The 24,259-nt window shown below is 44.2% G+C and overlaps 1 protein-coding gene across 1 annotated transcript; it reads left to right on the plus strand.

The window, feature by feature from the left end:
- The first annotated feature begins 1,348 nt into the window (after positions 1 to 1,348).
- Positions 1,349 to 2,023, plus strand: LOC119826625 (eukaryotic translation initiation factor 4E-like). The gene has a single exon (XM_038348046.2). The coding sequence runs from the start codon at positions 1,349 to 1,351 to the stop codon at positions 2,000 to 2,002; it is 654 nt and encodes a 217-aa protein (XP_038203974.1). The 3' UTR covers positions 2,003 to 2,023.
- The last annotated feature ends 22,236 nt before the right edge of the window (positions 2,024 to 24,259 follow it).

The raw sequence follows: 24,259 nt of genomic DNA on the forward strand, positions 1-24,259 counted from the left end.
TCAACCTTTCCCCAAGGTCCCCATGCTCCCAATTTACTCAGGAGATCTTGTCTTTTTCTACTTTCTACTTCCCATGTAGATTAGATCTATGTAAGTCTCTCTTAGTGTCCACATTGTTGTCTAAATTCTCTGGGGTTGTGGTTTGTAGGCTGCCTTTCTTTGCTTTACGTTTAAAAACCACCTGTGAGTGAGTACATGTGATAATTGTCTTTCTGTGTCTGGGTTAGTGAGGTGGGTATTCTTGGTCATTCAGTGGTGTATGGATATTTGTCATTATTTAGGAGGGTTGGTTACAAGTTGGTTATTGGTCATGGTCATGAAAAATGCTAAACAAAGGAGACTAGATTCAGGGATCTTTTTCTGAAGGGAAAAATGAGAATATAGTATAGAAATGAAGGGATAAAAGAGTGGATTGTTGAGTCTACTTTTAAACAACCATTAGTCTCAAATATTTTGGTCTGGATTTTTCTATATCAATACAAATTTAGGACTAATTATTTTATACTCTATATATGTTTCTACTCTTGTTTAAGGTAGTACCTATGCTTCTCATTAAAATATAATGTAAAATTCTAGTTCTTGAAAGCTATTTATAATTAAGAAATATAGGTTTGTAGTTAGTCATCTATAATAATCAAATTTATAGTCATGTTAGATACATTTTCAAGGTTAAAGAGAGATATATTTTAGATCTATATAATTAAACAGAGATAGCTAGGTGGTCTTCAAACTCTTCCGAGACCTACAAAATATAGCATTTAAAATGTTTTAATAACCTAAGGTTTTTCATGACAGTAAGACTTGTCTGCTCCAGGCAGCATCAATTTTTTTTTTTTTAAAAAAAAGGATGATGGGCATCAAAGAACCAAATATGGAGTTTGTTTTTATTGTGGCAAAGTTAGCTTCTGGCATGAAACTGCTCTTGAGTTGACTGGTGATATTATGCTGTACAAACTGGACAAGCAGGACACAAAAGAAGGCAACTTCCAAACTTTGCCAAGAAAAGGAGAGACAGTACTTCAAAATTCCTCCTCCACAGAAAAGTCTGTCAGATATTCTAGGCCCACAGGCTAAAGATGGATGCCCCAAAGCTGCAGAGGAATCTTGGTGTGACTGTCCAGGCACCCAGCAATTTCTGTCATTTCTATAGTTTTGTAAATTGCTTGATCTCACTTCCTCTTTACTCAGGTAATATTATATCCTTCTAGGGTCTCTGATTGGGTAGAAGATAAGATAGTCATAGTTTTAGTTTTACAGTTTTCTTTGTTATCACATTCAAAAATGGAACTTACATAAGAGATATAAAGTTTATAGGGTTAAGAAACATAAAAGCTGAGATCGATCTAAGATGGCAACTGTGGAACCAGAAACCACCCCTACTACTAATCCCCCACCTGCGGAAGAGGAGAAAACAGAATCCAGTCAGGAGGTTGCCAACCCAGAGCACTATATCAAACACGCTCTCCAGAACAGGTGGGCACTCTGGTTTTTTAAAAATGATAAAAGCAAAACTTGGCAAGCAAACCTTCGATTGATCTCTAAGTTTGATACTGTTGAAGACTTTTGGGCTCTATACAACCATATCCAGTTGTCTAGTAATTTAATGCCTGGCTGTGACTACTCACTTTTTAAGGATGGTATTGAGCCTATGTGGGAAGATGAGAAGAACAAACGGGGTGGTCGATGGCTAATTACATTGAACAAGCAGCAGAGACGAAGTGACCTCGATCGCTTTTGGCTAGAGACACTGCTGTGCCTTATTGGAGAATCTTTTGATGACTACAGCGATGATGTATGTGGAGCTGTTGTCAGTGTTAGAGGTAAAGGTGATAAGAGAGCAATATGGACTCCTGAGTGTGAAAACAGAGACGCAGTCACACACATAGGGAGGGCATACAAGGAAAGGTTAGGACTTCCTCCAAAGATAGTAATTGGTTATCAGTCCCGCGCAGACACAGCTACAAAGAGCGGCTCCACCACTAAAAATAGGTTTGTTGTTTAAGAAGACACCTGAGTGTTCTCACAGGAGACTGCGTCACACAATCGAGATTGGGAGCTGAACCAAAGCCTCATCTAAGCAGAGTGGACTGCACTGAAGTTTGATTCCATCTAAATGTTGCTAAGATATAAGAGAAGTCTCATTCGCCTTTGTCTTGTACCTCTGTGTTCATTTCTTCCCTTCCTCCCCCCAATTTTTGCTAGTGTGTCCACTACCCCAATCAGAGAATTACAGTATACACCACCCTAGAATCCGCAGGTGTGTTCCTGGCCCACACTGTAACAGCTGGGTAGAATTACCATGATACACACATTTGCCTTTCCACAGTATTCAAAAAGAACTTGCATTTCTGTTACCTTAGCAGGAAAAGATCTGTTTCTGCTCCACTCCGTGCAGGAGCGTGTTTTGCTGGTGAAAGTCTGCAGTTTTCTAGCAACCTCATGTCCTTCCACAGCGTTCTCCTTGCTGGCCTCTTGCTGATGGCTGCTAGAGTTTAATTTATTTGCTTCCCTCCTTGGATAACATTACTGATTCTGATTTCAGTTTTTCATTTGTTTTGCTTTTGTTTTTTTCCTCATGTAACATTGGTGAAGGATCCAGGAATATGACAGAAACGTGGAATAAACATTAAATTTGTGCAAAAAAAAAGAAACATAAAAGCTTAAGTCTAAGAAAATATTTTAAGTTCCAAAAAGATATTTTGGGCTTGGTAATTTAAATTTGGATAGAAAGCAAATTAGACATAAAACTTTGGACTCTCCAAGACAAGATAGATAATGAAGTATTTTCTCTGAATTTTCCAAATGCAAATGGACTGGACATTGCAAATGTAATCTTTACTTGATAATTGTTCTTATTGTATATAGCTTTACTATTTAGCACTAAACCCTTTCCTTTTCATTTAGACAAAAAGGGGGAAATGTTTCAGAATATTTGTCTACACTGTGAAGATGTGTCATTTTCAAGGTGCCTTCTGATTGGTTTAATAAAGAGCTAAATGTCCAATATCTTGGTAGAAAAAGGTTAAACAGGACTTCTGGGTTCACAGAGGACTCTGGGAAGAAGAAGTGCAGCGACGTGAGAAGACACAGAGGAATCAGGATGGGTGGTATGCGACAGAACATAAATTAAAATAAATGGACTAATTTTTCTTATGAGCTAGTGGGACAAGCCTAGGCTAAGGCTGAGCTTTCATAATTAATAATAAGTCTCCATGGCATTATTTGGGAACTGACTGTCAGGACAGAGAAAGGCTCACTACATATATATAAATACACAATACATATATACATGCACATACACTATATATATATATATACATATATACACATACACATACGGTGTGATTGTATTAAAACCTGAGGAAAACTATAGAGAGTAAAAAAGGAGAAAGGGAACTGAGAGGATGCTATAAAAGGAGATGGTAGAGGATAATTTATTAAACATCCTTTATAATATCTAATAATCTTGTATGCTTATCTGCAAAATAAATAAGAAAGATCCTGTTCCCAATTCTTTTTTTTTTTTTTTTTTGGTTTTTCGAGACAGGGTTTCTCTGTGGCTTTGGAGCCTGTCCTGGAACTAGCTCTTGTAGACCAGGCTGGCCTCTAACTCACAGAGATCCGCCTGCCTCTGCCTCTCAAGTGCTGGGATTAAAGGTGTGCGCCATCACTGCCCAGCCCCCCCCCCAATTCTAACTATGTTTTGTTGCACAATGCTACCATAACTATTCTAGTCTCCAAATGTATTTGTTTATAAAAGAAGAGGAAAATTTTACACGCAAAGTACCTTGGAATTTAAATTTTCATTTATTATTATGATTGGCATGTATATGTGCACATGCACACATATGCATGATTGGTGGAGGGTGCATGTGCCATAATGGGAGTGCCAGTGAGTTTGTAAAGTCAGGTCTCTCCTTCTACTTTTACATAGATGCCATAGTTTGAACTCAGGTCACCAGGCTCCCAACTCCATGCCTTGAAATTTTTTTTAAGCTAGAAACTAATTAAAAATATGACGTGTAATTTTTACAACCTTGCTATTATGTGTTTTTTGTTGTTGTTATGTTAATGTTTGTTTTCTTCAAGACAAGTTTTCATATAACCTAGGATAGCCTCAAAGTTGTTATGTAGTGGAGAATGACTTTGAACTCCTGACCTTCCTGCCTGTGCCCCTCACTCCAGAGATATCCTCTTCTACAGTCGAGCCTCCCCCGCCCCCCACCCCGCCCCGCCACTCAATCCCATTATGCAGTTCTGGGGATCAAACCTAACACTTCATGCCTGCTAGGCAAGCATTTTATTTACATCCTCAGCCTCTTTGGGGAATTTTAAAATTACATTTATTTGTGGGAGGGCGGAGAGTAATTTGCACTCAGAAGACAACTTTGGGAGCAAATTCCATGCTTGCACCGCGCGGATTCCAAGGGCTGAGCTCAGGCCATCAGGCTGAGTGCGTGTTTTGCAAACTCTTCTATTCAGCAGCCTTGGCGAAATGAAGTAGGTTCTAGTGGATCTCTCCAATAGGACCGCAGTCTGGTCTAGGCTACTACTGGATCATCGGGATCTTCGCTGCTTTGAGATGGGAAGGCAAGTGTTCAGATGTTGTTCTAAGCGAGTCCAAATGAAACAATGAACAAGTGGGAGAGTAATCTGGAAAGTTTTGAAATGGAAAATCTGAGCTCCCTTTCAGAAGTAACAACAGGAATGAAGGGCGAATTGTTTTCAGCCTTTCCAGGAAGTGAAGGAACCAGCGCTCTCCGAGTTCCTGTACCATCTTTCCAGAGAGTAAAGGAACCAGCTCACCAGCTCTCTCCCTCTCTCTCCCTCTCTCTCCCTCTCTCTCCCTCTCTCTCCCTCCCTCCCTCCCTCCCTCCCTCCCTCCCTCCCTCCCTCCCTCCCTCCCTCCCTCCCTCCCTCGCCCTCTCTCTCTCTCTCTCTCTCTCTCTCTCTCTCTCTCTCTCTCTCTCTCTCTCTCTCTCTGCTCTCCTCTTCCAGTCCCCACACCATCTTCAGTCTTGTTAATCTTGAAAAGCTGTTCAGTAAACAGCACTTAGAGCAAAAAAGCCAATGCTGGCTCTTCTGTTTACTCGTAAGTCTCTCCCATAGTTTAAGGACAAAATGATGATACTGAGAAAAACCACAGGCAAACATCTGGGAAAACATGGCTTCCGCTCTCGGAGCGAATTTAAAGCAGTAGAGCACAGTACCCAGGGCGGTGAAGCTTTCTGTCCCTCCATTCCCTTCGCAGCAGGAGCGAAGGATGAACAAAATCGTGTCTAGGCAGAGAGCCCTGGAGTTAACATGTGAACTGCTTAACTCAACTTTTAGAGCCAGACCCCGAAAAACGCTTCCATATTATAAAGAATGCCGCGAAACACATGCTTGGCATCATCTGGAGACACCCTTAACTCTTAGCACTTCCAGCTTTGTTTGTTTTTTTTTAAAAAACCATTTGCTAAAGTCGTATGCTAAAAGAAGCAAGAAGTTAGACGACAAATATTTTGTCTTTTCTATAGGCTTAATGTCCTTTTCAAAGTATTTTTTCACAAACCAGAGCTTGGAGGAATACATTCCCAAGGATGCAGGCTCATTATCACCCCTCCCTCTGCAGTATTTATGTTTTCAAGGCATTTCAACACCATGTCTGTATCTACTAAGTATTATATTGGTCTTGGTGGAAAAATGATCTGACACAATATGGAAAATTGTTTCTTAAAAAAAAAAAACACTTGAAATAGGAAAAATTCTCATTTTTTTTCTTAGTCTGTGCCAGAACATTCTTAGTGTAGAGAGCTTAAAATGTACCTCTAACGCCGCTGAAAAGGGGGCTGATGAGAGAATTTTATCTCTTGGAATGTTTCCGCTGCTCTTCTTGTTTGGAGATGAGCTTCGTATATTGGCAGTCATGGTGATACTTCAGTAGATTTTGTTTGGAATTGGCTTTTCTTTTCCAGAAAAGAAATGGGTGATTAAATGAAGCAATTGTCAAGTGAAGGCAACCCAGCAGGGCTTGAGTCCCTCAGGCCGATGGGCTAGTGCTGGCCCGGAGTTGGAAGCCAAGGTTTCCAGGAGAAGGCAGAGGAGGGATGTGGGTCTCTGAGGACAAGAGTCCTCGCAGGAGCTCCTTGCACAATCGCCGCTTCTAAATCCAGTCACTCTCCACGAGAATCGTGCAGGGCTGCGGAGCTGTTGTGAGCCAGCCCAGGTTCCCGTGAATTGACTGCATTCCAAAACCTCATTATTGGCAAACTTTTCCATTTGATGCTAAATATAGAGTCTTATATAAACACAGTGTATTATAGGTCAAATCCTGTACCATGAATGCTAAGAGGTCATCCAAGTTAGAGTTAGGGAGGGGGGTTGTATTGGCATTTTACGGTATCAGTCAAGTGTGATTGTAATTACAGAAAACAAAGCCATTCCCCAGGCTCAGTGAATGTGCAGCATGTTGCGATTGTCAATAGGCTCTCCCAGGCTTCTTCCAATGAGAGTGACCTGAAGTGACGCTTGACCGACTATGTCACGTCCATCTCACTGTTCCCAGGTATGGACTCAGCCTCTGTCCCTCGGAAGGAGCGGGTCACTTGTGGCTTTGTGCTCAGACGCTGTTTAAAGTGCGACACCCTGTAGCCTCTTCTATGTGTTAGGAGTTTTCAGCTTCGCCGTCAGGTCTCTGAGGGCAGCTAGTCAGTGTTACTTCCACATGCGCTTCGAGTTGCCAAGGGAGGAGAAAATGCTCTTAAAAAGTAACAGAGAAGGGAAGGGAAAGGGGAAACAAGACAGGGAGGAAAGTTGAAGCAGACTAGACACCCTCCGGAATGTCTCACGAGAACGTCAGGGGTGTTCTTGATTCACACTGCCATTGATCTATTGGGTGGTACAGGGATGTGCTTCTTGGTCATGTGTATATCCTCCGTGGAAAACTGGGAAATAACTTTGCCCATTTTAAAACTGAGTTTTCTTTTTACTGTTGAGTTCTAAGAGTTCTTTATATGCTATGGACCCAAGGCATAGTATAACGCAATATGAATATTCTCTTTAGGATACATTTATGACAGACATGAATGACCTGTTGCTGGTGACTCAAAATACAGGTATAAGCTGAGACTTTCACAGCAAATTAGGAGACCATGGTTAAATTACCTATGGAGAATCTTGACTCAACAGACTGAGGAACAAATGCCATGGTAATTGTTTTCCGAGCTGGGTATCAAGCCAAAGGGCGTGGGCCTGGTAGACAAGCGAGTGCTCTATCACTGAGCTAATCTACAGGGCTTGTTACATTGATTTTAGTAGGACAATTAAAGAATCAAAGATAGATGTCTTGGGTTTCTACTGCTGTGATAAAACACCTACAACCAAAACCAAGTTGGGGAGAAGGGTTGATTCCAGCTTACAGCTCTTAGGTCATACCCTATCACTGGGAAGTCAGGGCAGGAACTGGATGTAGGACAGATGCTGAGGCCATGGAGGGGTGCTGCTTACTGGCTTTCTTACGCCACCAGGACCATAACCCAGGCTTGGCACCACTCCTTGTGAGCTGGACTCACCCACATCAATCATTAATCAAGAAAATGCACCCCAGGCTTGTCCAGAGGTCAATCAGGAGGGGGCATTTTCTCAATTGAGGTTCCTTCTTCCAAAATGACTCTAGCCTGTATCAAGTTGACATTTTTTTTAAATGGTAGCCAGCACAATAACTAATCAAACTAAGTAACCTCCCTGCATTATTATTATTATTATATTATTATATTATTATTATTATGTATTATTATTATGTATTGCTAGATGTTGTAATAAAGATGCTATAGAAATAAAAACAAAAGTGAAGATTAAAGGACAAGGGGACCCACATAAACAACTAAGAAGATGACGCTTTAGATTAAACTTGAAGTGTCCCCCAAGCAGTTTTGGTCCCCAGTTGATGATGCCATTTGGGGAAGTTGCAGAACTGTTTGGACATGGGTCCTCGCTAGAAGATGCAGCCGACCACCGATGGGCTTTGGAGGGAGACGGCCCAGTTCCCCTTCTTCACCTAACATTTCCACGTTCTGATCCTGCAGACGTAAACAAGTCCCAAGCTCTCATCACCATAGACTGCCCTACTCCAAGTCCATGCCTTCCCTGCCGTGATGGACCGTATCCCTGTACCTTAAGCCAAAAGAAGTTCTTCCTTTAAGTCATTTTGGTCAGGCATTCATGCCAGAGGTGAGAAAGGTAGCTAACAAAGTGGCTTAGAAGAAGAAACTAGTTTCAGGGTACTCAAGGGACTTCCGCCTTGAAGGATGGGAATAGTACATAAAGAGAAACTTGTTTTAAAAAGAGGTGTTCTCAGGAGCCAGAAAAGGCCAGATCCTATAGCCATACTCATGAATATCTTGCATATCACCATAGGACCTTCACCTGGCGATGGATGGAGATAGAGACAGAGCCCCACACTGGTGCACGGGACTGAGCTCCCAAGGTCCTGACGAGGAGCAGAAGGAGGGAGAACATGAGAAAGAAAGTCAGGACTGCGAGGGGTCCCCCCATCCACTGAGGTGGTGGGGCTGATCTATTTGGAGCTTACCAAGCCCAGCTGGACTGGGACTGAAAAAGCATGGGATAAAACCGGACTTCCTGAACATGGCGGACAATGAGGGCTGCTGAGAAGCCAAGGACAATGACACTGGATTTGGATCCTACTACGCATACTGGCTTGGGGTGGGGGGGGCTGGCCTGTTTGGATGCTCACCTTCCTGGACCTGGATGGAGGGGGGAGGAACTTGGACTTCCCACAGGGCATGGAACCCTTACTGCTCTCTGGATAAGAGAGGGAGGGGGAGTGGAGGGGGAAGGGGTAAATGGGAGGCGGGGAGGAGGCAGACATTTTTAATAAAAAAAAAAATAAATAAATAAATAATAAAAAGAAGTGTTCTTGGGGCTGGAAAGATGGCTCAGTGATTAAGAACATTGCCTGCTCTTCCAAAGGTCCTGAGGTCAATTCCCGGCAACCACACGGTGGCTCACAACCATCTGTAATGAGGTCTGATGCCCTCTTCTGATCTGCAGACATACACACAGACAGAATATTGTATGCATAATAAAGAAATAAATATTTTTTAAAAAGAAGTGTTCTTTCTTACAAAAAACACTGCATTTTGGGTGACTTGTAAGCAACAAAAAAGTTTTATGATTTATGTTTTGTTATGACGTTTTATTAAATGTATTTATTTAATAAATAAATGTAAATTTATTACTCCTATTCAACTCCCATCACCTCCTTCCCCTTTTCCCAGCTGGTCCTTTTCTTTCCAAATGGTCCCCCATCTACTTTTATAATTGTGCATGTGTGTGTGTGTGTGTGTGTGTGTGTGTGTGCGCGCGCGCGCGCGCGCCTGTGTTCTTTTTTAAAAACCTAGTGCTGGTGGGGATCTAGGTGGATCCTGCAACCTGGCTATCATAAGCAATGTTGCTGCACAGAAGATGGATATGCAGGTATCTGTGTTGAATGCTTTGAGAATGTGCCCAGGAGTGGCATTGCTGGATCATACGCTAACGCTAGTTTGAGGTTTTTGAACAAAAGAAATGCATACCTCACAGTTCTGGGGCTGGGAACTCTACACTCAAGATATTGGCAGATTGGTGTCCAACAAAGACCAACTTCCTGGCAAGTAGGTGTCACCCTGTCTATGGTAAGGAGATGCTTGGGACATGACATCATCTTGCTACATGCTTACATGGTATAGTGCTCTAGCTAATTCCTATTATCTCTTATGTGCTGACAAATTAGGTTGGTGCTATAAATAACCAGACCAGCTCAAGAACAACAGTTATATTTTAATAATTGAAAAAGGAGGAACTCACACTACAAGAGTAGGAGATCCAAAATCCAGAAGGATCTGGCGAGCACTGCGTAGAGAGAGAGAGCAAGTGCCCTGCATCTCCCGGCTTTTCTACCTGGGCTCCAGGTGGCCACACCCTAACCAGATATGATTGATTGGGCTTCACCATCATTTACAAAGCCACTAATTCTACTCATGAATGCACATGTTTCAATACCTATCACCTCCCCTACCTTCTAATACCACTGTGTTGGGTATTTGGGCATTTCAGCACTGAAAATAATAGAGGCAGAGGGAGAGAGACACCCAGACACCCAGATGAGAGCAGTTACTGAGGATTGTGCAGTAAATGCCCTGTGTCGTGGCATCTCGGTTTCCAGAGAGAGAATTGCACATGCAATCTGTCTTTTAAGAAGTGTCTCTCTCTTTCCCTTTCTGATATCTGACATTATCATCCCATTGGAGCAAAGAAAACATCTACCCCTTATCCTGTAGCCACGCTTTAAAGCAGCAAAGCCGCCATCCCGAGTACGGTCATCTGGGACTACCCGTTGCTTTGCCTTCCATCCAGCCCCAACTAATCAGTCCTGGGACATGCCTGCCCATAGCACTGAGCTCCCTGCCCACCTGCTCACTAGAAATGCCCACCTGGAGGGGACTTCGCACCCACCTGAAGAGGACTTCACACCCTCCTGGAGAGGACTTCACACCCACCTGGAGAGGACTTCGCACCCACTTTCAGAACCCATGCCCGGCTCCATACTCTGGTCTAATGTCCGCGCTTCTCCAGTCCCTAGCTGTACGCTCCACATTCCAGCCGAGCTCCACTATGAGGGCCAGCGTATATGTGTCCAGTGTCTCTGGTCATACAGGAAAGATGTCTGAGCACTTACCTGAATTTACCCCTCTGCTTACTGTAACTCACCCCTCTGCTTACCCAAACTTTTGAAATGAGACTCTTTTGTAAAGAAAGGCCATTCCCCCCGCTTGGATCATCCCAATTTGAACATACCATCTGTTTACTCTTGGGACTTCCCCTGACACAGATCCCCATAGCACCCAAAATGTTAGCTCGTGTCAAGCAAACAATTGTTAAATGGTGAACGGGTGAAAAGCTGAGGAGCGCAGTCTGTGTCTTCACCTTCATACAATGACTCGGGCAGAGGGAGACTTCTGACGAATGCCAGGCAACATGGGGTCTGCTCAGCCTGTGTCTAGTGGTGTAGACGTTGATTTTATTTGGGAAATTGATTTGTAATAAAAATAAAAAACAAGTAGCCTGTCTTCTTGCATGATAAACCTGACTTATTGTGTCACTGTAGAGATTGTTTTGGTGTCTATGTGCCAAGGAGTATTTAAGTATTGGAAACAAGGGACATCTTGGTTTTTTGCCAAATTATTCAATGTGAGCGGAATGGGAGGTGTGTGCTTAGTTTCAAAGGGGAAAAAAGAAGACTAGGTTTTTCCTCATTTCAAAATCTTCAAGCTGTTTTCTGTAATTCGTTTCTTAGTTGTTAGTCACATTTCTGTCTGTGTCATCTGTCACAGTGAGAGCTTCTGGTCACAGCACAGCCCCCAGGTGTAGAACCCCGGGGTGGAGAAGAGCCTCTGGGATGCTTGGTCTGGCCTCTTCTGATGCTGCTTGTGCTGTGCTCACTTTGATTCGTTTTATTTTATTTTGATTTGCTTATGGTGTGTGTGTGTGTGTGTGTGTGTGTGTGTGTGTGTGTGTAAGAGCACAGAATATTTGAACGATAGGGGTGTAGCATATGTGCTTCCTGGAATGCATTAAGTCTGGGTTTGACCTTTAGCACTAACACTGTGGGATGGAACCAATGCCTGACATTGCTAAAGGCGTCAAGAACCTGAGACCAGAGAGTTCATGGCTTAAGGGAAAACCTAGTACTATTATTCTGTTAAAAGAGCACAGCATAAAAATGACTCCTACTAGCCAGGCGGTGGTGGCGCACGCCTTTAATCCCAGCACTCGGGAGGCAGAGGCAGGCGGATCTCTGTGAGTTCGAGGTCAGCCTGGTCTATAAGAGCTAGTTCCAGGACAGGCTCTAAAAAAGCTGCAGAGAAACCCTGTCTCGAAAAACCAGAAAAAGAAAAAAGAAAAAAAAAAATGACTCCTACTGACATTCTGGTATAAGCGTAGATCAGTGTCTTGCTCAGTCATCATCGGAGAAGCTTTTCCTTACAGTAGATGGGAACTAAGAAACCCACAGTTGGACAATGTGCAGAGTGAGAGACTTTGGAGCACTTGGTAAATAGGATATCTTCATCAGATCCCTTCTCTTAGTGCTCAGGGAGCTATGTAGAGGGGAGGTGGGAAGATTTTAAGAGTCGGAGGCCAGGGAGGACTCCTAGGAATCTGTGTCTTCTAGACACAGCGGGTCTGATGCACATACGAACTCCCGGAGACTGTGGCTGCATGCACAAGACCTGGACAGGTTTAAGCCAGATGGGGTCCCAGCACTGAGAGTGGGCAGGGCCTCCCACCCCAGCCAAGAAATTATCTATAAATTGATACCCTTTGGCAAAGGGAAAATCAATTTGTTTTCTCGAAGAGAAAACTGGGTATATCAGCCACACTCCAGGGCAGTCACCATGCCAAGGAGTAGTTGGTCAATGCAAAATGAGTTCAGTGTTATTTTTGTAGACTTTTTGTTTGGGCTTTTCTTTTCTTAAGGATCTTTTGCTTGCTTATTTTGATTTTTGTTTTGTTTTTTTTTCTTTAAGAGAAAGAAAGAACATAAAGGTGGGTGGGTAGGGAAGAAGGGAGGATCTAGGGAAGCTGGGGGAGGGTAACTGGTAAATGATCAAAACATTTTAATTAAAAAAGGAAAAAGGGCCAGGCAGTGGTGGTGCAGGCCTATAATCCCAGAACTCAGGAGGCAGAGGCAGACGGATCTCTGAGAATTGGAGGACAGCCTAGTCTACAGAGTGAGTTCCAGGACAGGCTCTAAAGATACACAGAGAAATCCGATCTCGAAAAACAAACAAACAAACAAAAGGAATAGAGAGATAAATAATGAATAGAAAGAGAGTGCGAGAGAGAGACTAGCCCTCTGAAATTCGGCTTGCCAAGGAATTTTATTAGAAATCTGTGGTTCTGGGTTAAGACCAAAGGCTTAGGCCACAGTGGCATCTTGTGCAAACACTGCAAAAAAAAAAAGTGGCAGGGAAGCAGTAGGCTGACTCTGTGCCAGGGAGCATCAGAGTAAAGACACCCGGCTCCAGAGAGCTCTTGCAGAGTGTGCTGGTGGACTTCTGAGTGAGTCACCCTGAATCTCTTGGATGGTTATCTGCAGTGACACGGGGGGTGTGGCCTCCTCATGGGGCTGGACATGATCTCTGTTTTGCAGAAGTTTCTTTCAAATGATTGCCCAGACTTGTCATGGCTTGTCCCAAGGACATCACGCAACTGTCTTCAATGTGGTGGTTTTTGGTTGTTGTTTGGCACCATTCAGACATCTGGCAGATGGTTTGATGAGACCTGAGCTATGACTCTTTTTCTGTGTCGAGAGGAGAAATTACCGGCCAAGAGTTTGTAGAGCTGAACAGGCCCCTTCGGTGACTGGTAGAATGTTTTCAGCAAGTAACGACGCCACGCTACAGCAGTTCTCAAAGAGGGCCAAACAGAGATTCGGTTGCGATTGTCTCGATTGTTTGTGTTCCTCTGATCAAGGATAGTGAGTCCTCTAGTGTGTTGAACTTCTGATTTCAAGGCAATTGAATGAATTTTCAATTAAGTCCATTTAGGGAGATCCCGCTAAAAACTGGAGTGTTATTCAGCAGCCAGGAATGAGTTCACAGGACAATAAACGTTGTGTTGAGTCACAGGCATAGCTTAGGGTGAGCACTGACCCTCGGGATTCCGGAGGAACAAAGATTGTAATTAATGGGACACCTGTTCTGATCTCTGTAGTGCTGTGTACCCTTTCCCATGTGACTCACAGGAAAAGAACCCCCCACCGTAGATGGGGAGAGATGAGGGAAGTAGACAGACTTCTCAGCTCCTTAGAATACATCTTAGGGATCCTCTGAGGAAACTCGGGGAGGGGGGAAAGTGGAAAAATTGTAGTAAGTTTGGAGGGGGGAATTATTCTAAACTATGGTGTACCACCCAGGAATGGCTGCACAGTGACACATAGCCCCAAACTATATAGCAAGAGGTGTAAATGTCAGAGAAAGAATGTCCGGGAAATGCGGGAAGAAGTCATAGCTGGGACAGAGGGCTCTGTGAGGGTTTCTATACCATGAACTCTCAGGATTGTGTGATCCTCACGGGCCTGGCCCCTGAGGGGTTAATGATAAGGAAGTTATCTGGGGAGCAAATCAAATTTTAGGGTCCCAGCACCTAGACAGAGGGAGGGGTCCTGGCCCGCTTAACTTCAGAGCACAGCCGTTCTTCCGAGGCATGCTGAGACCACAGTCCTCAAATGGAAGTTGCAGCCTTCGGAATGAGGAGCAGAAATAGCAACCCGGAGGGTGGAGCCGGCTTGCTCTGAGGAGCTTTTTGTCTGGTGATTGTGTGACTAAAGATAATATTTGTTTATCTTGTATGTTTAACTTGTGTCTTGTAATCCAGCGAGCTAGGGGGAAAATGTGGAATTACAAGTAAGTTAGTGAACGAGCCCATCCTATAGGGTATAATTTCCAGGCCTGGGACAGGCTGGAAGAACACAATCAGCAGTTATGAGAGAATGTGTTTTCTCTGCACTCTCTCCAAGCCTCCAGGAGGATAACTTCAGAGTGCCGATCGTGCACAGCGTCTGCTACAGACTCGGCAGCTTTTCTCACAGCCACAACTGGACTGGAAATGCATGTTCCCCTCAGCACTCTAAATTCTTCCATAGTTAAATGATAACATAAAACTGCAAAGCCTTCCGGGGTGCTCCAAAGCTGCAGAAGAAGAAAGACTGTCAACTTGAATGTCATCCAGTCCTCAGGACGTGGTTAAGGAAGCTCTGTCACCATCCCGGATGTTATAACAGAGATTCAGATGGCCAGGATGGGGACACTCGGAGCATCATGCTTGGGTACGTTGAGGATATGATATCAGAAGATAAGGAGATGGTTCCCTGGGTAAAGAACTTACACAGGAAAGTCTGCCGACCTTAGTTTGACCCCCAGAATGTACATTAAAAAATCTAGATGTGGCCGGGTGGTGGTGGTGGTGGCACACACCTTTAATCTGAGCACTTGGGAGGCAGAGGCAGGCAGATCTCCGTGAGTTCGAGGCCATCCTGGTCTACCAAATGAGTTCCAGGACAGGCTTCAAATATACAGAGATACCCTGTCTCAAAAAACCAAAACCAACCAACCAAACAAACAAACAAACAAAAAAGCCCTCGATGTGGTGACACACACTTGTAATGCTTAAACCCCTACAGGGAGATGGAGGCGAGACAAGAGAATCATCTGGAAACTCACAGATCAGCTGGCCCGAGTATGCAGAAACCAGAGAGACCCTGCCTCAGACGAGGTGGATGGAGGGCACCAATTCCCGAGGTTGCTTCTGACCTCCACAGGAGCCGCGCAGGGCACTCACACATCCGAACAGCACACTGTCTTAGTTAGGATCGCTAAATCGACATAAAAGAAGCCAGCATACCCACTAATAATAGCAAATAAAATTAGTTCTATTTTATAAACAGGATGAAAGATCAAGTGATGTATGTCTGCTGTTTCTGCTCTTCAGGAGTCGGGGGCAGCAAGACCATGTGAGCCCAAGGGTTTAAGGCAAGTCTGGGCATCTTGCTCCCTACAGAGTAAAGACAGCCCATGAGATGACTCAGTGGGTAAAGAGATTCGCCACCTATCTTGATGATCTGAGTTCAATCCTCGGGGATCCACACAGTGAAGAAACCAGACTTGACCAGGCAATTTGTCGTTTGGCCTCCACACCCATGCCTTGGCATGCTAACCCACCCACACACATAAATACATGTAATTTCAGAAGAACGACATAGATAGAAAAGAGAGGGAAGAAAAAAAAGGGCAAGGAAAAGGAGACTGAAAGACTCAGGGCCAGGGATATGGCTCAATGCTTGTATAGGACACAGGAAACTCTGGTTCAATCCCCAGCACTGCATGAAGCAGGTATGATGGTCCATGCATGTAATCCCAGCACAGAGGAGCTAGAGACAGAAGGATCAGAAGTTTAAGTTCATCCTCCCCTCCTAGTGAGGTGGGGACCAGCCTGGACTTCGAGAGACCCTGTTTCAAAACAACCACAAGAGGAAGATGGAAACAAACAAACAAAGCCCAGGAAAATTCCAGGAAGGAGAGGACTCTGGTGTGCCAGCAAGGAGCTCCTTCCCCCTTAAACTGGCTCCTCCTCATGCCCTGGCTACAGGCTCTGCTCGATAGTATTGAAGTGGAGCCAAGAGCAAGTTAGCCAGGCAGCAGGGCAGCAAATTGATTATACAGTTAGCTGTGGAAAAACTGAAATTCTTTATTAAGGGAAAACGAAATCCGGTTAATGTATGCTGCCACGAGCCCTCCCCACGTGCCATTTACTCGACTGGTCCTTTGACTTTGCTGCGAGGCTGTAACTCAGCCAAAAAATGACAGAGGCTTCACTCATTTAAAAATAAGGCAGGTTTTGAGCTGCTTCGCCCCTCCTCTGCGTGATGGTTTTCCCAGCTACAATTACTGTAACTCAGTAACTCACTCATTACAGAGGATAGCAAGGCAGGCAAATGGGCAAGGGAAAAAAAAAGTGTGGTAAGACAGTTGGCAGGATGTGAATTGGAAGTCTTTGCCATCTAATTTTAAGCCGTATTTATAGAGAGCACCCATAATACAGCATTCAGTGTCTCACACGAGCTCTCCTCGGTAGTAGAAGCCTTTACTGTTTATTAGTGTAGCTAATGGACCCTAACGAGTGAGAGAAATGAATAAGGCCCTGAACCCCAAATTTAAAAGACAGAATCCAGGTAGACACATCATCATGGTGTGATTTTGAATTATAAAACCTCACACTGGGGTCACCTCCAGAATTTAAGATGACATTGATGGTTTACACAGTCAAAGAAAGCTTTTCAAAGATCAGCACTATGTGTTTTTCCTTGCTAATTCCTAAAACAGGCCTGGGTTCCAAGGAATTGCCAGGTTCTTTCAGTTGAGACCTTTGTGAGTTCCCAAACAGTTGTAAGAAATGATATAGAAAGAGTATGTGTGCCCTTTGCCCCATTTCCTTGAAGGCAACATCCTGCATAATTAGAGTACAAATATCACCACCCGGAAATGAGCGCTGGTAAAATCCTGGTCGGCTTTTTGGTGGTTTATCTGCGCTCCTTTCACTTTCGCGTGTGTGCATTGTTCTGGGCAGTTTCCTAGCAGGTGTGCGTCCGTGTCAGCATCGTCAGGCAAGATCCATCCCAGAGACCCTCTTGCTACTGCCTTAAAACGCCAGCCACCTCTCTAGACTGCGGTGCTTCTCTCTGTGTGTAATTTTGTCATTCTTAGGATGTTGTGTAAGCGACGTCACACATCCCAAGACTGACTTTTCATTCACTGTCGCTTCCTTGAGACCCATCAAAGTTGTTGTATGTGTCAGTAACTTATTCCTTTTTGTTGCTGAATAATATTCCACAGATGGCTATTTGCTTAATTATTCACCTACTGGAGGAATCATGGATCGTCTTCCAAAACTGCAATCATAAACAAAACAATTGCAAACATTTGTATATAGGTTTCTGTGTAAATGTAAGTCTTCATTTCTATGGGACAACTGCCCAGAACAATTATCATGTGTCTGCGCAGACTGCGGTCGCTTGAGTGGGAAATGTCCGTGATGGGATTCAGATACTCAAACATTTGGTCCCAAGTTGGTGACTCTGTTTGGGAAGTTAAGGAATCTTCAGAAGGTAGAGCCTCACTGGAGAAGTATGTCACTGAGGGGTGGACTTGGGGAGTATATCCTAGCCTCACAGGCAGCTGGCACCCTAGGCTCCCTGCATGTGGCTGGTCATGGCCTCTCACCTTCCTATTCCTGTAGCCTGCTGCCCTGCCTTCCCTGTCACTATGGACTCCTCCCCTGGAGCAGTAAGCCAGAGCGAACTGTTCTTCCTAGAAGTTGCCTTGGCCGTGGTAACCCTAGCACAGCAACAGAGAAGTAACTGCTACAGTAACATGTAACTTCCTGATCACCATAGATAATATGGAGAACGCTGGCACGTGAGATGGTGTGCTGCTTTAGAGCATGCACTGCCCTTGCAGAAGACCTGAGCTTGGATCCTAGTGCCCATGCTGGGATCTGTAACTCTAGCTCCAGTGGGTTCAGCATTCTGTTCTGGCATTTAGGTACCTGTATGCACACAGACAGACAGACAGATAGACAGACAGACAGACAGACAGACAAACACACTAAAATCTTCGTTTAAAAGATACATAATATCCTTTTAGTGATGAAAATATAGTATCATATATCTTTTTGTCTGTTTGTTTAGTTGGTTGGTTAGTTGGTTGGTTTTTCCAGACAGGGTTTCTCTGTGTAGCACTGACTATCTTGGAACTTGCTCTGTAGACCAGGCTGGCCTCAAACTGGGAGATCCCGCCTGCCTCTGTCTCGTGAGTGCTGGGATTAAAGGTGTGCTCCACCACCGCCAGTTTAGGATCTTAAGAGCAACCTATTTGACTATTTGTTTATAATTCAATGTCTGTCCTTAATTCAAATATTTGTTGGGCATCCATTACAGTGCCAGACACTGTGCCAGACAGAAAACACAGCAGAGAATATATCACAATATGGTAAAACAGGGCAATTGCTCAAAACCATATGAACTTGGGCAGCAGCAGGAAATATGTTGACTACTGAAGATTTTGAAAAAGGTACTAAGAATGGCTCGTTAGTAAAAAGGATTAGCTGCTTGGCAGCAGTGAGTCTCCAGGCAGGATGTTCTGTGTAGCCATTTCCCCTCCTGCTCTCTGCTGAAGGCTGTTCAGAGACATGTATATCAGCCCCATACCTGCTTAGAGCAGTCCACTCAGTTACTAATGTGAAACATGTTTTAAGTGTCCACTGTGTTCCAGGCATAGCATGATGCTTTGGAAACTCACAGGTGACCAGCAAACTGGCCCTCTCCTCGAGGGCTCTATCCTAGGCTGTGCTGCTAAAGGATTCACACTTCGGTACCCACTGCCCATGTCACAGCCCTAAATAGCAGAGGGTACCAAAGTGAGAGACTGCAGGGGGACAGACCAAAGTGGGGCGTGGAATTCCAGCACCTGGAAGACAGAGGTAGCAGAATCAAAAGCCAAGGTCATTCTCTGTCGCACAGTGAATTTGAAGCCAGCCTGGGCTACCTGAGACCTACCGATAAGGAAATAAATAAGCAGCAAGCGATTATACGAGGAAAACCGTGAGTTTGCTTGAAATAGTGGTAGGCAGGGACACAGAACGTGACTTAGGATCAGGCGCTTCTGCTGAAAGTCTCAGGCCTGTGTTTGGCACTTGCAGTTGGGATGATGTACAAGGAAGCCTTTTGATGATGAGGTGAGAACAATGAAATTTTAATAAAAGTTTTGTTGTTGTTGTTGTTACATTTGTTTGTGTGTGCACACATCAAAGCACATTTGTGGAGGTTGGGGGACACTTAAGGTAGTCAAGTCTTTCCTTCTACCATGTAGGTTTCAGGGACCAAACTCTGGTGTCAAGCTTGGCTCCAGGCACCTTGTTGTAGTTGACTATCCTCAGAGACAAGTTGTGCCCACTTGCAAAAGATCATCCCAATTCGGCTTGATGATGGTTGATAACCCCTCGTAGAAGGAGGGAAGAGGAGCAAGGGCTCCTCACCTGAGTAGCCAGCCACTATGTACAATTCTGGCCTAATTGCACAGGGTCTCAAGGAGGAGTTACAGTATATACACAGGGCACTCTTCCACCTATTTGGCAATGGGGAAAGCCAAATCCAGGATTGGCAGACTTTGAATTGCAACTTTGGGAGGAGGTTTACCTGCATTCCTGTAAGTAACCCCTTCCTTTTGCTCTATGAGGAAGTCCAATAAACTCATCAATTGCCCAAAGTGAACTTTGATGGAAACACACCTCGGTTGTTCATTGCGACCTTAGGAGGTTTGTTTACATGCCCCCCCTCAAGGAATTTTGATAACACACCTTTACCTACCAAGCCATCTCAGTGCTCTGAAGATGTGCTTTAGAATAATCCATCTAATATTATAACTTAAACTTTGAAAATCTAATCTTAGCCGGGCGGTGGTGTCACACGCCTTTAATATCCCAGCACTCTGAAAGGCAGAGGCAGGCGGATCTATGAGTTTGAGGTTAGCCTGGTCTACAAGAGCTAGTTCCAGGACAGGCACCAAAGCTACAGAGAAACTCTGTCTTGAAAAAAAAAACAAAAACAAAAAAATAAAAAAAAAAGAAGAAAGAAAGAAAGAAAGAAAGAAAGAAAGAAAGAAAGAAAGAAAGAGAGAGAGAAAATCTAATCTTATCCATGAAAGAAAAATGCTTTGGTGAAAAATAAAGAACTTGGAGAGCCTTAAAACTGATTTAACTCAGCCAGGCGGTGGTGTGGTGGCACATGCCTTTAATCCCAGCACTTTGGACGCAGAGTCAGGTGGTTCTCTGTGAGTTCAACGTCAGCCTGAACTACAGAGCAAATTCCAAGACAGCTAGGGCACCACAGAGAAAGCTGTCTCAAAACACAAAACAAACAAGCAAAAAAAAAAACAAAAAACAAAACAAAACCCTGATTTAACTCATCACGCCTCCCACAGCATCCCTGCAGAAGTATCAACTTGACTGCAGAGACGACAGGCCTACGCAGAGACAGGGCTACCAAGCCAACCTGCCCTGCAGAGCCGACTGGGACAGAGCTAGTTAAAAGGCACAGAACAGAGGAAAGCAATGGACTCCAGGAGCCCAGCTGACTTAGTGGGGATTTTGTGGAGCTGCTCAGACTTGAATAGAACCTTGAAATAATAGCCTACCAAGTCCCAACTGGAAAGTACAAACTGAGCCCTCCGGGCACGAGGAACTTCCACAGGAGGAGAATGCACAGTCGTGCAGTTGTGGGCTTGCACAGAGGGATTCAAAGTGCTGAAGGGAGAGTTTTGCTTGAGGCCAAGTGTTCACGTCAGTTAAGACAGAAATGAACACAATCACACAGCAGAAACCACCTCTGCCTAAAGATGGTGACAACTCTAAGTTACAGGCCAAACAGAACAACACCATGGCTATTTATAGTTAAAAATGTCTTTGAAAAAAAGACTGAACATTAAAAAAAAATAAAAAGACTGAATATTTTATATTTACCATTTTTCTTTCTTTCTTTCTTTCTTTCTTTCTTTCTTTCTTTTCTTTTTCTTTTTGGTTTTTTAAGACAGGATTTCTCTGTAGCTTTGGAGCCTGTCCTGGAACTCATTCTGTAGACCAGGCTGGCCTTGAACTCACAGAGATCCACCTACCTCTGCCTCCCGATGCTGCGATTAAAGGCTTGCACCACCACCACCCGGCATATTTACCATTTTTCTGTTAGCAAGGAAGAAATCTTGGGGGTGAGGTGTGAAACTCAGTTGTAGAATGTTTGTTTACCGGGACCTGGAGAAATGGCTCAGTGGTTAAGAACACCAAGTGCTCTTCCAAAGGACCTGAGTTCATTTCCCAGCACCCACATGGCAGCTCACAACTGTCTGTAACTCCAGTTCCAGGAGACATGCATGTAGGCAAAACACCAATATGTATAGAATAAAGATAAATAGTAAAAATAAATAAATAAATAAATAGTTTGCTTACCGTGCACACAGTGACTTGGGTTTGAAACCTGCACTACAAAAAAAAAAAAAAGAGCATGGTGTGGGGAGGTGCAGAGGGTGCAGAGATGGCTCAGCTGTTCCAAGTCTGTATTGCTCTTCCAAAGGCCCTGAGTTTGATTCTCAGCACCCACATTGTGAAGCTCACAACATCTTGAGACCCCAGCTCCCAGGGACCTAGCCTCCACAGACACTCCCTAACGTATGAACACATATAAACATAAGTAAGAAATAATCAAAATAGTCTTATAAAGAGGAAGGCAGGAAAAAAAGACAGGTAGGAGGGAGGGAGAAAAGTGTCGGTTTTGTGATAGGTCATCTGCTCTGCAAATGCCTGCTTTGATCCGGCCTTTATTTGGAGAACTGTAAGATAATAAAATTGGGGCACTAGTCCTACCTGTGGTCAAAGTCCACACTAGGAGCTGTGCTCCAGGCATAGCCATGGCTCCAAAGAAGCCTAAAGAGGGACATTCCTACCACAGGTCAAATCTGAGTCACTCCACAGCAGAACTGACGGGGCCCAGTGGTTTGCGAAGACTTCAGGGCAGAGGGAAGAAAACCCTTCCTTCGCCAGGACTGCAATCTTCTATCCTAAATCCCTTCTGTAAGCAAACTAGCCAGAGCTGCGGGCAAAGCATTTTCATAAGAGAGTAAACACTGTTGAGAGGCGGAATTTGACCCTCCGTTTCACAATTAGGCGTGTGCTATTTAAATCAGAAAAGTTTTCTAAGAAATCTTTCTTCTTGTCTAAATGAAGGTTTTTCAACTTAATTATGAGCTCGGGAAGAAGTTCTTCAAAACCAGCTTGTGAAAGGTTGACACACAGGAGCGTGTGGCCATTTCTAGTTCTACTGAGGTTAGAGCGAAGGTCAAAATAAGGTTTGGGAGATGCCACTTAAGGGGTCGCGTGCATAGACACCCAGCTTAGGACTCAGAAGGCTGAGCAAGGCTAGGAAATGTTCTCTCTGCTCTAGAAATGGGTTTTATCAGCAGGTGTTGAATGGAGCTTCCCGTGGATGTGTACAAAAGACCAGTGTCTCTCAGTGTGGAAGGGACTTTGGACCTCAAACTTGTCCCAGGAAGATTAATATGCAATGGTATTGGGTCTGACCAAGGCTAAAGGCTCCCAGATGAGATGTGTTACCAGTTCCCATGTGGCAAGAAGCTTTGCTACTGTCTCATTAGAGTTTCTATTACTGTGAAGAGACGCCATGACCGTGGCAGCTTTTATAAAGGCAAACAGTTAATTGGGGCTGGCTTACAGTTTCAGGGGTTTAGTGCATTTTCATTATGGTGGGAAACATGATGGTGTGTTAAGTAGACACGATACAGAGAAGGAGTTGGGAGTTCTACTTCTTGACAGGGACACAGCAGGAGACTGTGTCAAACAGGCCAGACTTGGGCTTCTAAGACCTCAAAGCCCACCTCCACAGTGACACACTTTCTCCAACAAGAAGGCCGTACCTCCTCATGGCGACACTCCCTTTGGGCCAAGACTCACACACATGAGTTTATGGAGGCTATTCCTAGTCCATCCACCACAGTTACCCAGCAGATAACCTCTGCCTCTCCGGCATAGTGTCTTAATTTTAAGATCTCAAGCACAGGATATGTCAGGCCCTCAAAGATAACCGAGATAGGTAAACATCAGGTTCTCTGACAAGTTAAGGAGGCCTGGAAACCAAATTATGGTGACCTCATTTCAGCCTTGACTTGGAAGGTGCCATCTTGGATCAGCCAGCAGAAGTCTGTCTGTGGTAGAGCCTGATGTAAGGATGAAACATGCCTATAACACTGGAAAGCCTTCCCTGTAATGATACTTCATCTTCATTTTATTATTTATTTATTTATTAATTATTTTTGTTTTTCAAGACAGGGCTTCTCTGTAGCTTTAGCCTATCCTGGAACTAACTCTTATAGACCAGGCTGGCCTCTGCCTCCCGAGTGTTGGGGTTAAAGGCGTGCACCACCACCACCACCACCACCACCACCACCACCACCACCGCCCGGCCTCATCTGCATTTTAATAAATAAAGCTTGCCTGAAGTTCAGAGAGTAAAACAGCCATATTGATCAGCCATAAAGGTGGCACACACCTTTAATCCCAGCAGCCACACTAGGTTGCCATAGAAACCGGGAGTTAGTGGTACATGCCCAGCACTAGAGAGGAATATAAAATGGGAAGAGACAGCTCTCACACACAGTCTCATTCTGAGATTCCGGGAGACAGAATCGCCATTTTGGACTGAGGTAGAGGTAAGAGCCAGTGATTAGGTGTTTCTCTTTTCTTTTCCTTTTTTTCTTTTCTTTTCCTTCCTTCCTTCCTTCCTTCCTTCCTTCCTTCCTTCCTTCCTTCCTTTCTTTCTTTCTTTCTTTCTTTCTTTCTTTCTTTTTTTGGTTTTTCGAGACAGGATTTCTCTAGCTTTGGAGCCTGTCCTGGAACTAACTCTTGTGGACTAGGCTGTCCTCGAACTTACAGAGATCTGCCTGCCTCTGCTTCCCGAGTGCTGGGATTAAAGGTGTGCGACACCACAGCCCGGCTTGTTTTGCTTTTCTGACCTTCGGGTTAAACCCCAATTTCTGTCTCTGGGCTTTTATTGATCGTGCTACACTTCCCCTAGAGCTTTATGCTACTCTGTGATTTC

Source organism: Arvicola amphibius, chromosome 11 (genome assembly GCF_903992535.2).
Source record: "Arvicola amphibius chromosome 11, mArvAmp1.2, whole genome shotgun sequence".
In the NCBI taxonomy this organism is placed as follows: domain Eukaryota; kingdom Metazoa; phylum Chordata; class Mammalia; order Rodentia; family Cricetidae; genus Arvicola; species Arvicola amphibius.

Coding starts and splice junctions, on each gene's coding strand:
- LOC119826625 (XM_038348046.2), top strand. CDS start 1,349: ATGGCAACTGTGGAACCAGAAACCACCCCTACTACTAATCCCCCACCT.